This window comes from Aulonocara sp. 'chitande type north' Nkhata Bay, linkage group LG5 (genome assembly GCF_057382095.1).
Source record: "Aulonocara sp. 'chitande type north' Nkhata Bay isolate Kocher_YH1m ecotype deep benthic linkage group LG5, A_spYH_male_GT1.1, whole genome shotgun sequence".
Lineage (NCBI taxonomy): Eukaryota > Metazoa > Chordata > Actinopteri > Cichliformes > Cichlidae > Aulonocara > Aulonocara sp. 'chitande type north' Nkhata Bay.
Genome location: NC_141348.1, coordinates 46,789,605 through 46,802,594, shown reverse-complemented (window position 1 = coordinate 46,802,594; position 12,990 = coordinate 46,789,605). Strand labels below are relative to the sequence as shown.

The window sequence follows — 12,990 nt, the reverse complement described above, 5'->3', positions numbered from 1 at the left end:
AACTAGATTGCAGATTCTGTGTTGCAGTGACCACTTTTCTCCGACATGTATGTGTAAACATCTTGATGCAGTTGAAAGAAGAGACTTTGTTACTGCTGACTGATTTCAGAAGCTAACTACGTCTGCCTCTGCAAGGCTTCACTACAGCACTCATCTGACTAATTAAAAGCACGATAGGTAGCTCTAAAGTAGAGGAGTGATTAAATAAAGAACTGGAGTGATTCTAACTCTAATATGCTCAAAGTAATCTCACAATGTACCCAGCTGACACTTTGAGCTCCACCTGTTGACTTGACGGTGTACTAATCAATAAAAGTAGCCACAAAATTAAATGTGACAAAGACCTGCATGTGTGTGTCTCTCTACTGCACACCACAGGAGTTCCTGCTCTGCAATTGAATGAAATTTATTGTGTGAGACAAGCGTTCCTGTCTGTGGGCATGCGGGACAAGATGGAGGTCAATAGCATCTTTCTCAAGGAGCTCCTGCCCTGAGGTGGGTAACAACATGGGGGGCAGTGAGGGGGGAGTGAGCGCGACGATGTTGTCAAAATGATTAATTAGGAAATTAAAAGCACTGAATTGCGTGGGAGACTGGAAGACAGTCGAGGAAAAGATTATGTGTGTGAAGGAGAATGGGGTGAAGGAATGAAAGAAATTATTTTCACTAAGAGGTGATCGATAAATCCTTGTTGCAACATTTTTAAAATTCAGGTCAGGCTCCGAGGGAATGATCTTTAGGAGAAAAACATCGGAAAAGATTCATTACACAAGTTGAATGTCAACCGATCGCTAGCACTGAGAGCGCTGACATTTGAAAAGACCTCGTCTAACAAAAGAGACGCATGTGCAAGTGTAATTAACAGGAAAAGCGTGTGCCTACGATGCTTCGTATACTTGTGTTTTTTTGTCTGCAAACTGAAACAGTTATGAGTGAGTGCGTGACATGTGAGAAGACCAGTGTAAGTTATGACTTTTCTGTAGATGTGATTAGCTCTCGCTTCTGTGAAGATTACTAATGCATAAGGTTTCATAAATCATAAGGCCTGAATCATGTCTTGCCTTCAATACAGTGCAGGGGGAATCCAATTATGCAAAGTGTAAAATTCTGAATAATATGGAATAAAAATAACCAAGGAGGGATTTTTAAGCGTTTTGGGCACAAGTCCAGCACGTTTGTTTGGCTCCCCTTGTCCCATATCTGCCCTGGCAGGTATTCAGATGATATCAAATGAGGTTAAATCTGCACTTGCGTAGACTGCAAAATAAAGCCTGCGGGCTGGTGAAATTTTCATTCCTGTCAGTGAATACTCCTCCATGCATGAAAAGGGACTGGGATAAGGACATGCACTGCAGTGGCTCTACTTTTCAGAAAAGTAGTGTTTTCTGAGCCGGAGTATCATCTCTCTCGAGCACAAGCTTTTCATCTTTTAACACCATCGTTCTTTTTACTGTATGGCAGGCAGTTAATCTTTAAAAAAAAAGATTAAAGATCAAGATCTACAATCATTTGCTTAAACCAGCACTCAATTTTCACTCTTTTTGTTTCTTTTATAGGAGTAATTTAAGACGTCTGCAGCCACGCTTGCAGTTCTGTGATGCTTTGAGCTAAATGCTCACCGCGCTGGCACTTTGCATGTTTTATTACATTTCTACCATCCTATTTTCACCTTTTATAATACTAACATTTGCTAATTAGAACTAAACACAAACTGCAACTGATATTAGTGGGAAAGTAATTAATTCTCTTGAGACCATGAACATGTTCAGTGCAATCCGTTCACTAGTCTCAAACAAAGAGGCTCAACCAGCAAACATCCCCACACAGTCCCTGGCATTAGCGCAGTTGAAAATATATGCATTTCATGGTTCTCACTGATAAACTCAAAATGCACAGGCAACTATTTTTACCGTCTCTTGGGGGAAGATGATGTTAAGTGTTTTTTATATCAGTGCAAGTATTACCGTTCCTCCAGCAATTCAGCTCTGCCTCGAGTCTTTGAATAGTTTCCTTCATTGACCTGTTCTTTTCCTTCTCCTTTTCATACTTCTTCTTCCACTGCTCTGCTGTGAGCTCCAGGTTCACCGATACAGTATTCCTAATGGTCTTGGCTCTAATTGGAGGGATACAGTGAGGGAGGGAAGACAGAAAGGAAAGGAAACCGTATGAGGGGAGGGTAAGAGGGAAATATATAGATAAGAGAGAGAGGAAAAAGGAAAGTGCAAGACAACAGAAGAGAACAGAGAAACTGTCAAAACAGTTTCCAGTCGCAGCTGCTTGATGAAAATATGTTTCCATCTCATTAACTGGTATGCAAATTGGGTTTCTTCCAACTTTGGTTAAAAGGGATATGATGAAGAGGAAGGAATTTAAAATATAAAAATGTATCAACCCCCCTGAAGCATATTCACATCAAATATACAGCACTTATCATATAAGGTAGAGTATTTATGGGAGGATAAATAATTCACAAAAAAGTCTTGCTTTAGATTTTGTTTTTGTAGTGACTGAAACATAATCACTGCAAACAAACAATTATGTTTGTTTAATTAATGAACTTGAAGGTCAGTATTTGCTTTGACGTCTTCGAGGCAGCTCTCGTAATTCCTTCAAGTAGTCTTCAGAAATAGTTCTCCGGGCTTTTTGAAGGACATCCCAAAGCTCTACTTTGGATGTTTCTGCTTTTTGTTCCATTCTCTGCCGAGATGATCCCACATTGCTTCAGTAATGTTGAGGTCCGGGCTCTGGGGAGGCCAGTCCATGACTGATAGTTTTCCACAGGTATACTTGTACTGCACTGGCAGTGTGTTTGGAATCATTGCCATGCTGAAAAATGAAGGTGCTGCTAATCAGATGCATTCCAGGTGGCACTGCATGGTGGATCAAAATCTGATGGCACTTTTCTGCATTCATAATTTAATCAATACCGGTAAGATCCTCTACACCACTCGCTGAAATTAACCTCCAACACATGACAGAGTGTTTACAGATGTCTGTAGATACTCACTGTTGTACCTCACTCCACTGGAAATACTGACATACATAAAAAACACTCCTTTAGACCTGTTGCCACTGGTTTTTAGTCCAGCTCTTTGTAATTTGGCATACATCAGCCTCTTCCCCCTGTTTCCTTTCCTTAGAAATGACAGCTGCCCTTACACTAACACTATTTTGATGAGGTTTTGGTGAAGAGTGGACAGATCAACTGAAGGGCCAGATGCTTCTCTCAGGCCCTGTGTCAGATCTTTGCTAGTTTTTTTCCTCCCCATTTCTTGAGGACATTACTTTTGGATACAGGTCATCTGCTGTAGGTGGTTTTTTTGACCTACTATTTCCTTTTTTTACTTCACTTGAAAAAAAAAAAAAAGGAAAACCCTTAAAAAAACATTCCCCTGAAAATGACCGAGTTCAAGGACTGGATTAAAAAATAGGCAATGTCCAAGAAAAACTTTGAAAGACCTTCAGAAAACCCAGAGAACTATTGTTCAAGATCACTTTTACAAAAATGCTGAAAGTCTGGCTCCTTGGAAGGAAAATATGAAGAAACGAGAGGGTGGTTCAAGACTTTTGCACAGTGCCATACAACAAAAATATGTGGTTTTTACAGCTGAAACAGTTACACTGAAACACCTGCAGCACTCAGTGGCTTTCCCTTCATTTCACACTTCAGTGAGAAAACACTGTCTGTATTCAATTATTCCCTGACATTAGTCAGACAAACGGTGTTATCCAGAGTCTCATCACATCAGAATATAGATAACATGTTGTTTGGATAGGGAAATGCTGAAAATCAAACATCAGGTGGCATATGTTCTGAATGCTGAACAAAGTGGTCATGACTTATTTATGCTCTGCATAAATACACAGTCCACCCATAAAACCTATACTTTTAATAATGAATGAAACAATAACAACAATAATGAGCTTAAGCTAGGATTGCAGACCTAATACTGTTGACTTTTATGTCCATTCAAAGGCTTTTCTGAGAAAATATGCTGAATTCTACAGGGCAGATGTATTTAATGTCGTTTTACAGTATTTCTTATACATTCTATTAATCTTTAAAATAGATCATTGTTGGCACTGTACAGCTAGTGCTTCTGACAAAAGAGAAAAGAGACCAAATCTTTACATTCAAACATCCATTGTGAATTCTCTAACTGCCTTTACTCTGTAATACATTATTTATTTCAACCAACACTCCAATGTCAGTCTCAATTCATTGGTAGGGGGGAAAGGCTGGATGTCCACAAAAAAGCCTTTTCAGGATCTTTCTTTTCAATCTGTGGTTTTTTTTTTAAGTCGACAGCAAGTAAAGAGAGGAAATCTGGCAAGCAAACCAAATCAGACTCCATGAATGCAGCTTACCTATCTGAAGAGTGGGGTAAAACAGATTTTGAACAAACAAGACCCAAACTACAAAAAAATAGCCTGCTTCTAAAGCAACTTCGTCAAAGGAAAAGTTAGAGGAAGTAATATGTGAACAGCATATCTGAGGTGAGCACATTTCAGCAAAAACATCCCCGCGACTGCAGCTGAGAGAGACGCAAATGTGTGCTGTGTTTCGCAGCGCAGACGTTCATGGCTACTTAGCATGGAAGAACGTTACCGTTGGCCAAACATCAAGGTGGATTTGGTCTCTGTATCGTTGTAGCTAGAGGGAGAGCAACAGATAAACATGGTGGTGCGGCAGTTCCCGCCCAGCGAGTCCTGTAGGATGCGAGTCATTTTACTGTCACGGTATGGCACATGGGATTTCTACAAAGAGATAAAAAGAAGCGAAGAAAGAGGATTAAAGATAGCAACGGGCAGTGAAAAAGACAAACGAGAGGATTGAAAAGCTGAAGGAAATACTGAATTGCTGCAAGACAGACGTGACGTCTGTCTTTGAAAAACTAAAAATATGTGTTGTTTGCATCGGGAGAAAACAAAGGAAAAGGTGATTTCTCTCTCTCTCTGGTAGATAATTGACAGTATAACCTTTTTAACACTTGAAATGTTTTCAAAAAGACTTTGTCCTTGCTCAGAAGACTGAATAGCAGCAGCATTTCTAACAGATTTCTGAGGCATTTACAGCCTGAGAGCCTTTCCTTTAAGTTTACCAAGAGTTCCCTAAGCCTTTTCAGCTTGTTTCTTTAAAGCCTTCAGAGGCGTATAATAACACAAGACGGGGAGTTTTTTTAATTATAACGACAGAGCTTTAAAGGAGTGGGTAGACTGGATTGTATTACCAGCTGTAGCAGCGGTGGGAATTATGGGTGAGGAGGGACGGATATCTGCTAACAAGCTAGCATGTTTCTACAAGCATTCATCCAACCCAGCTGCAAGACAACAGTGTGGATTTCATTCAAGGTGCACTGCTGTGATTTCCAGCGGCAAATACTTCAGTGTAACTGCATCTCACATGTTACACAGCTGGGGTTTGGGAGTACTTTAAAAAGTAGAATGTGGCAGTGACACAATAATAATAAATACATAGGTTTCGCTAAAACTTGTGCTTATGACCCATTTGGACATAGCCATATCAGCTTGTTCCTAGTTTTAATCTCAAGCTTAGCTAGCCAGATGCTGATAGTATTTGCAGTATGAATACAAAACTGCTAATCTAACTAATGCTTTTCCTAAAATGTCAAAGCGTGCTATTCCTTTATATTGGATGTACAGGGTGGGCCATTTATATGGATACACCATAATAACATGGGAATGGTTGGTGATATTAAAGTCCTGTTTGTGGCACATTAGTATATGTGAGGGGCAAACTCCTCAAGATGGGCGGTGACCATGGTGGCCATTTAGAAGTCGGCCATCTTGGCTACAACTTTTGTTTTTTCAATAGGAAGAGGGCCATGTGACACATCAAACTTATTGGTAATGTCACAAGAAAAACAATGGTGTGCTTGGTTTCAACGTAACTTTATTCTTTCATGAGTTATTTACAAGTTTCTGACCACTTATAAAATGTGTTCAGTGTGCTGCCCATTGTGTTGGATTGTCAATGCAACCCTCTTCTCCCACTCTTCACACACTGATAGCAACACCGCAGGAGAAATGCCAGCACAGGCTCCAGTATCCGTAGTTTCAGGTGCTGCACATCTCGTATCTTCACACCATAGACAATTAGCTTCAGATGACCCCAAAGATAAAAGTCTAAGGGGGTCAGATCGGGAGACCTTGGGGGCCATTCAACTGGCCCACGACGACCAATCCACTTTCCAGGAAACTGTTCATCTAGGAATGCTCGGACCTGGCACCCATAATGTGGTGGTGCACCATCTTGCTGGAAAAACTTAGGGAATGTGCCAGCTTCATAAAGAGGAAACACATCATCATGTAGCAATTTCAAATATTCAGTGGCTTTGAGGTTTCCTTTGATGAAGAATGGACCCACTATCGTTGTGCCCCATATACCACACCAAACCATCGCTTTTGTTGTTCCAACAGTCTTGAAGGGATCCATCCAATGTGGGTTAGTGTCAGACCAATAGCTGTTATTTTGTTTGTTAACTTCACCATTCACATAAAAGTTTGCCTCATCACTGAACAAAATCTTCTGCGTGAACTGAGGGTCCTGTTCCAATTTTTGTTTTGCCCATTCTGCAAATTCTGTATGCCGATCTGGGTCATCCTCGCTGAGATGCTGCAGTAGCTGGAGTTTGTAAGGGTGCCATTTGTGAGTAGCTAATATCCGCCGAAGGGATGTTCGACTAATGCCACTCTCCAGGGACATGCGGCGAGTGCTACGCTGTGTTGCTGAATGAAGCTAGGACAGCCACTGATGTTTCTTCATTAGTGACAGTTTTCTTGCGTCCACATTTTGGCAAATCCAACACTGAACCAGTTTCACGAAACTTAGCAAGCAGTTTGCTAACTGCGGCATGGGAGATGGGTGGTCTCGTAGGGTGTCTTGCATTGAAATCTGCTGCAATGACCCGGTTACTGCGTTCACCAGATATCAACACAATTTCGATCTGCTCCTCACGTGTTAACCTCTTCGACATGTCAATGGCTGTGAACAAAGGCAAACTTGTAAATAACTCATGAAAGAATAAAGTTACGTTGAAACCAAGCACACCATTGTTTTTCTTGTGACATTACCAATAAGTTTGATGTGTCACATGGCCCATCTTCCTATTGAAAAAACAAAAGTTGTATCCAAGATGGCCGACTTCTAAATGGCCACCATGGTCACCACCCATCTTGAGGAGTTTGCCCCCTCACATATACTAATGTGCCACAAACAGGACTTTAATATCACCAACCATTCCCATGTTATTACGGTGTATCCATATAAATGGCCCACCCTGTAGAGCTATCTTCAGATACACACAGCAGATTTATTGTAGTGTGTAATTTGGCCTTGACTAGCTACTAAACTAATTACCTAATTTGTGAAATTTAGGTTGTTTTAATCTAATACTTTCAGCTAATTCACTGCAGCCTGAACCCAGGTTTGGGGGAAAAAATGTTTAAACAACATGAAGCTAATGATAGACCTCGGAACAAATCTCCACCGTACCGTTCCTTCAGCCAGCGCTGAGATGACGTTCCCCAGGGCCGACAGAGACTTGTTGATGTTCTTAGCCTCATCCAGCACCGCTCCCTCGGCGCCTGTCTTACTGACCTGACACACATACACCCGCAGACAGGAGGAATTAGTCCGTAAAGAACATTATCAGCAGGGAAATTATGTTTATTTTCCTGGTGGCACTGACACTGTGGTGTAATTTAGCAGTGAGAGGGTTCACTCTGTGCATTTTCAGTTAATTTGCTTCAGTGAATTGTTGCAATAATTGACATTTTGCATGGCAAAAATGTCAAATGGCAGCATGCAGCTCCACAAACTGTAGAAAATCAAATTTGCAATAATAAAAAAAATCAAATATGAGTAAATTTGTTTAAATGTAACTGTTATTTTAAAGAAATACACAGAAATAATTATTAGAAATCTGTCTTGCAATAAAACTGCAATAAAAAGCACTTCCACAGCATCAGAATGAAGAATTTGTGCATGCACAGCTAATTGCTAACAGACAGGAACACTGACAAGCCCAGACGATTTCCACACTTTGAAAGGAAAGGCACACGTTATTCTGTCATAATCGCCATGGGATGCAATTATTTACGGCAAAATAATGAGGAGCTTAATTACAGAGGAGAGCAAGTCGTCCTATCAAAGCCTTCTGTGGACCATACGTCAGGCTCCTGTTCAGCCCAGTCAATAACGTTTTGTACCAAAGCCTAAAAAGCTGCTGGAGTAGAACCTTTTACTTATTGAGCCCCAGGGAGGACCAAGACAACTTACAGATGCACTATCAGCACTTATCAGCTACAAACCACAGACATCAACATCTATCCAGACTCTACTGCAATCTAACGCTCTAAGTTTTCTACCAATACTATCAACACAAGGAGCCAAGGGCCAGGTTTAGCGGTGCCTCTAATGTATTTTCTATTTGCTTTCCAGCGTTTGAACTATGTCCCAGTGATAGATTGTTTTATAGATGGTGTGATGGGGCTGAGCTGACTCAGATTTCACCTAGAAGACCTTTAAAAGTGGAATGAATTTGTTGTTCTTTGGTTCCCATCAGTTTGATGTTTATCTTGTCTGAAAGCTCCATTTAGCACTTGTTATTTTTCAGAATAAACAGTAACCCTGATAATGCATCTGCGACAGACTGAAACAACCCTACAGATTAGGAATCAGCTCTCGGCCTCTGAATTTTTTTATAAAGTGGAATTTTTAAAAATCAGAGCAATCCAAAGCAATAAAGATTCAGGTTTAGTTGCTTTAATGCATTGTTTATCTGCTTCTTTGATGTCTGAAAACACCATTTCAAAGCCCCCAGTGTTTCAAACCCCTGTCAACAGCAAACGTCTGGAGTTTATATCCCTCCTTTTAATGTTTTTGAAAGAAAAATCCCCATTCTTCCTACCTTCTCACTGCCAGCTAGGTCAACCAGATATAACTTCCCACTCAGCTTCTGCTCAGTCTCCACGTTTTCTTGTTTGATGTTAATCAGGAAGATGCTGTGACTGCGGGAACTATGCTCATTCATGTCTAAAGAACAAACAAAAGTTCACTCAATTTAGTTCAAGTTCAAGTCTTCACTTCATACCTCGCCATGCATTTCTCCCCTTTGCACATTAATCTTGAAACTTTGAAGGGGGAAAAAAAGTCTGACATAAAGTGTCTGACGGAGTGAGTGTCACAACATCAGGAAGATCAACAGTGTGACTCACTGGTGACAGCAACGTGACGGTTGGCCTTCCCCTCATCTATCACATCCATCACCTCCTCGGGACTTGTGACAAAGCGCTCAGTGCAGCCCTTAGTGAAGCAGGAAATCAAATATACGTTCAGTAATATGCACAAATATTAGCTAAACATACAACAGATCATCATGAGTGCAGAGCCAGAATTAATAATTGTGGTTTCTTTAACTTGGACTAAGACAGCTTAGATGAGAACATCGATAACACTCTCAATCATGTCAGGAAACAGTAGAAAGAGTCAGTGTTGTTCCTCTGTACCTACATAAAAATTCTATTTGTCTGTTTTTCCCTCTTTTTTTGAGGGTTTGCCATGTTGACAGCCTCCAGGTTTTGAGCGAGATCAACCAGAGCGCAGTCATTTCCACAAACACAGTAAAGTTAGGTGTGATGATGCATTATAGAGCCCTAGGTGTGCAGATAACTTTATTTTCTTATCATTTTATTAAGCCAGAACTGAGAAAACTAGCAAGCTACTGGCTGTCAGTCTCAGACATGTCAATCTTCTCACGCTGATCTATTCTTATACTCATAAACAACAAAAACAGCATCTTTATAATAGAGAAAAATGCAAACTGAATCGCGTCTGTAGGTGACTCACCTTCACATAAGGAACTCTGTGTTTGTCTTCGTGCACTGACAGATTCGTCTTTGTCACTGTGTTAGGAGAAAAAAATGGAAGATGTCATTTTTTTTATTACCTAGAGGATTGAGCGTGTGTGTTCATGAGTGTAAATGTTTGCCCATGTGTGTGTTTGTGCAAATAAGCATCTGCATGGAAGTGTTCTTCCTTTCAGCACAACTATAATGAGACCTGACTATGTTCCCTTCATATTTGTGAGTCAGCCTCTATCCACTGTGTGCAGCGTGAAAAAATACTCGAGGGCCTGGCTATGAATATTTTCAAAAGAACTGAAGCCTTATTTTTTGTATAAAGTCAAAGTGAGAGGTTAAGCACGTGCCTCTGATAGTGTCAATGAACAAAATACCAATTTTTGGCAAGGGCACTTACTGGCCCAAATTCCTGCATTAGTCACTGCACATTTGAAAGTCTTATCATGTCGGTAATTAAATTTCACCAGATTGTGGAGGCCGTTTTCTCCCTTGAGACTGTTAATGTGTGCTTGTGTGGTTTCATCCTACAGCCATTTCCCCCCATAGGTTGTTATTCTCCTGCCTCCATTCATCTGGCTTGTTGTTGACTCTTTTTGTTCAGAGCCTAAATGTTCCACAGGCACTGTGGACTCCCCTGCATACAGATGGAGGCTTTCACCACTGTCTCTGGCTCCATTAAAGATGTAATCACACCCCTCTATCCTGGCCTCTCCATCATTTTACACGGGTTGTATATGGGTGATAAGACTATGAGCCGAAATGCTGAGTTGACTCTGGGTGTATACAGAAAATAGAACAAAGCGAAGATATAAAGGAAGCCAGTGAGGTTGTTTACTTTTTCAATTTAACTTCACAGATCAGTTTAATTTTACGCTTTTTTAAATTAAAAGGCCATGAAAAGCGCGGAGGGGAGGGCGTGATAATAAATGTTCCTTTCACAAGAGCGGAATAATTTAAAAGCACACTTCTTTTCCTCGATAGCTTCACAGCTTATATTTATAAAAGTGTCAACTCAAACAGCACCAACGTGTGTTTGTGTGAGAATCCATCAGCGTCTTCATGTTCTCCACAGAATCCAAGTTTTTAGTGCGCCCCAGGGCAGCTGTGGCTACAATGTAGCTTGCTATCGCCAGTGTGTGAATGTGTGTGTGAATGGGTGAATGACTGAATGTAGTGTAAAGCGCTTTGGGGTCCTATGGACTAGAAAAGCGCTATACAAATGCAGGCCATTTGCCATTGCCATTTAGTGTTTGCAGCATTAGTACTGCAAAGTCCATCTTATGTTGTAGCATTATCAGCTGGTTTTGAAACCTAAGACTGTAAGTGTAAACCTCAACATTTTTATGTAGTTAAAACATCAGGAGAAATCACGGGTACAACTCTCCTCACTCCCCAAGACATTTTTAATACGGTCCACTGTTCAGCTAACAGGATTTTAGCTGACCTCTGTTAGGAGATCTAGGGTCACTTTGTGCTATAAGCACTCAGTGGACCCTCACTCAGTTAAACTGAGTAATGAAAAACTCAAGTACTCTGAAAAAAAAACACAGAAAACACATCACAAACCGAAAGAAGTCCAGTTGCCTTCTTTTTTTAGCTTCTCAAAAATTTCCCTTATTAATTCACTCAAAAAAGATAATAAAAATGATAATACAGGCAGAAAAGTCACAGAATATTTTCTGTTTTTCTTTCTTTTTTTACTATGTAGGACAGAGAGAAGTTGGGAGCCTTTGAGGTAACTCTTTTATTATTATTTTTCTACTGGTATTTATTATAATTACATCTGTATTTACTAAAAAATGTGCCCATTAAGGGTTTTTGTTGTAATATTTTCTTTTTGTCTGTTTCCGTGATGCAGTAGTTGCCTGTCCCAGGATGATTTTCTCCTATGGGAGACAACAACCGAATAATATCTTAAACATAAATATAAAGTGATTAGCCATAAGATTAAAAACCCTGGCACAGATTATCTCCTTGATAATTTAGGACACCTTGGTTCCTGAGATTCACTTTATTATTGCTTTGATAAATACCACCCAACTAATCGTTGTCTCACACCAATTTACCACCACCACATTTCCACAGCTTACAACAAGAACTGCTTAGAAATGGCTGGAGGAACATAATAAAGAGCCCATGGTATTGACCAGCTCCCAAGCTCCCCAAATCCCAATCCGATCAAGCAGCTGCAGGATGCATTGGAATAAGTCCCAACCACTGAGGTCGACCAGCCCAGAGGGCCTGAAAGTTCTTCTGCTTGTATCCCAGTGCCACACGCTGCAGGACACCCTCAGAGGTCACATATCCATCTCATTCAGAAAGAGGCAAGTAAATTTAATGCTGTGGCTCATCACTATAGATGTGCCTGTCAGTTTGCATAGGGTTCAAACACTTTAAGTAATAAGGTCTTAAAATGTCAACGGTTAAACATGATTCATCTGTGTGTGAGCAGACAGCTTTTAAATCTGTGTTGTGACACAGAAAACTACGAAGCATTAACAAAATTGAGCTGTATTTCAGTTATATACCATCCAGCAGGTCCCGGATTTTATCCATGTAGATCTCAAAGTAGGAGACCTGCAGCAAAGACAAAAAACATTTGATAGCAAATATTTTACCAGGGACACAGAAAGAGAATTCAATGCAGATAAATGAGGAGGATGATAGGTGCTCACTGTGCAAATACAAAATGCTGCAATAATCTGCTGTGGCTCTGATGAGGTATTATCCTCTATTATAAGACCGTGATGTAAAAGGGAAAATGCTGTGGGATGATCATGGTTTATTTATCATGATTTATTGATGCTTGGCTGATTCCACTCAACCCATCCATGTGAGGATTACATCAGAGCTTCAAGTTGTATTTCTACTGAATATATTCCATCTAACAGCAAACGTAAAAAAAAAGAAAGAAAGAAGAAGAAGGTGGTAAAAATGCAAACTTGAACACACAAACGTCAGAATCCACACCAACCTTTATGTGGAATTCAAGATTCTCATCCATGGCAAATATATGTTCAAAAATGTCCTCAGCAATCCGCGGTATTATCCCCATTCCCTGGTGATCATGAAGGTTCCCCTAAAGGAGGATTGAAATGAGACAGA

General features: G+C 40.3%; 1 protein-coding gene across 2 annotated transcripts in view; it reads right to left on the bottom strand.

The window, feature by feature from the left end:
* Positions 1-12,990, bottom strand: part of LOC147331514 (kinesin heavy chain-like) — a 74,957-nt gene that overhangs the window by 36,928 nt on the left and 25,039 nt on the right. For both annotated transcript variants that reach the window (XM_086293909.1, XM_086293910.1), the window contains exons 4-11: positions 12,860-12,964; positions 12,414-12,462; positions 9,872-9,927; positions 9,241-9,328; positions 8,934-9,058; positions 7,517-7,621; positions 4,610-4,758; positions 1,965-2,113 (exon numbers count right to left, since the gene is read on the bottom strand). In XM_086293909.1, coding sequence (XP_086150035.1) covers positions 1,965-2,113; positions 4,610-4,758; positions 7,517-7,621; positions 8,934-9,058; positions 9,241-9,328; positions 9,872-9,927; positions 12,414-12,462; positions 12,860-12,964 — 826 coding nt within the window. The remainder of the gene's footprint in view (positions 1-1,964; positions 2,114-4,609; positions 4,759-7,516; positions 7,622-8,933; positions 9,059-9,240; positions 9,329-9,871; positions 9,928-12,413; positions 12,463-12,859; positions 12,965-12,990) is intronic.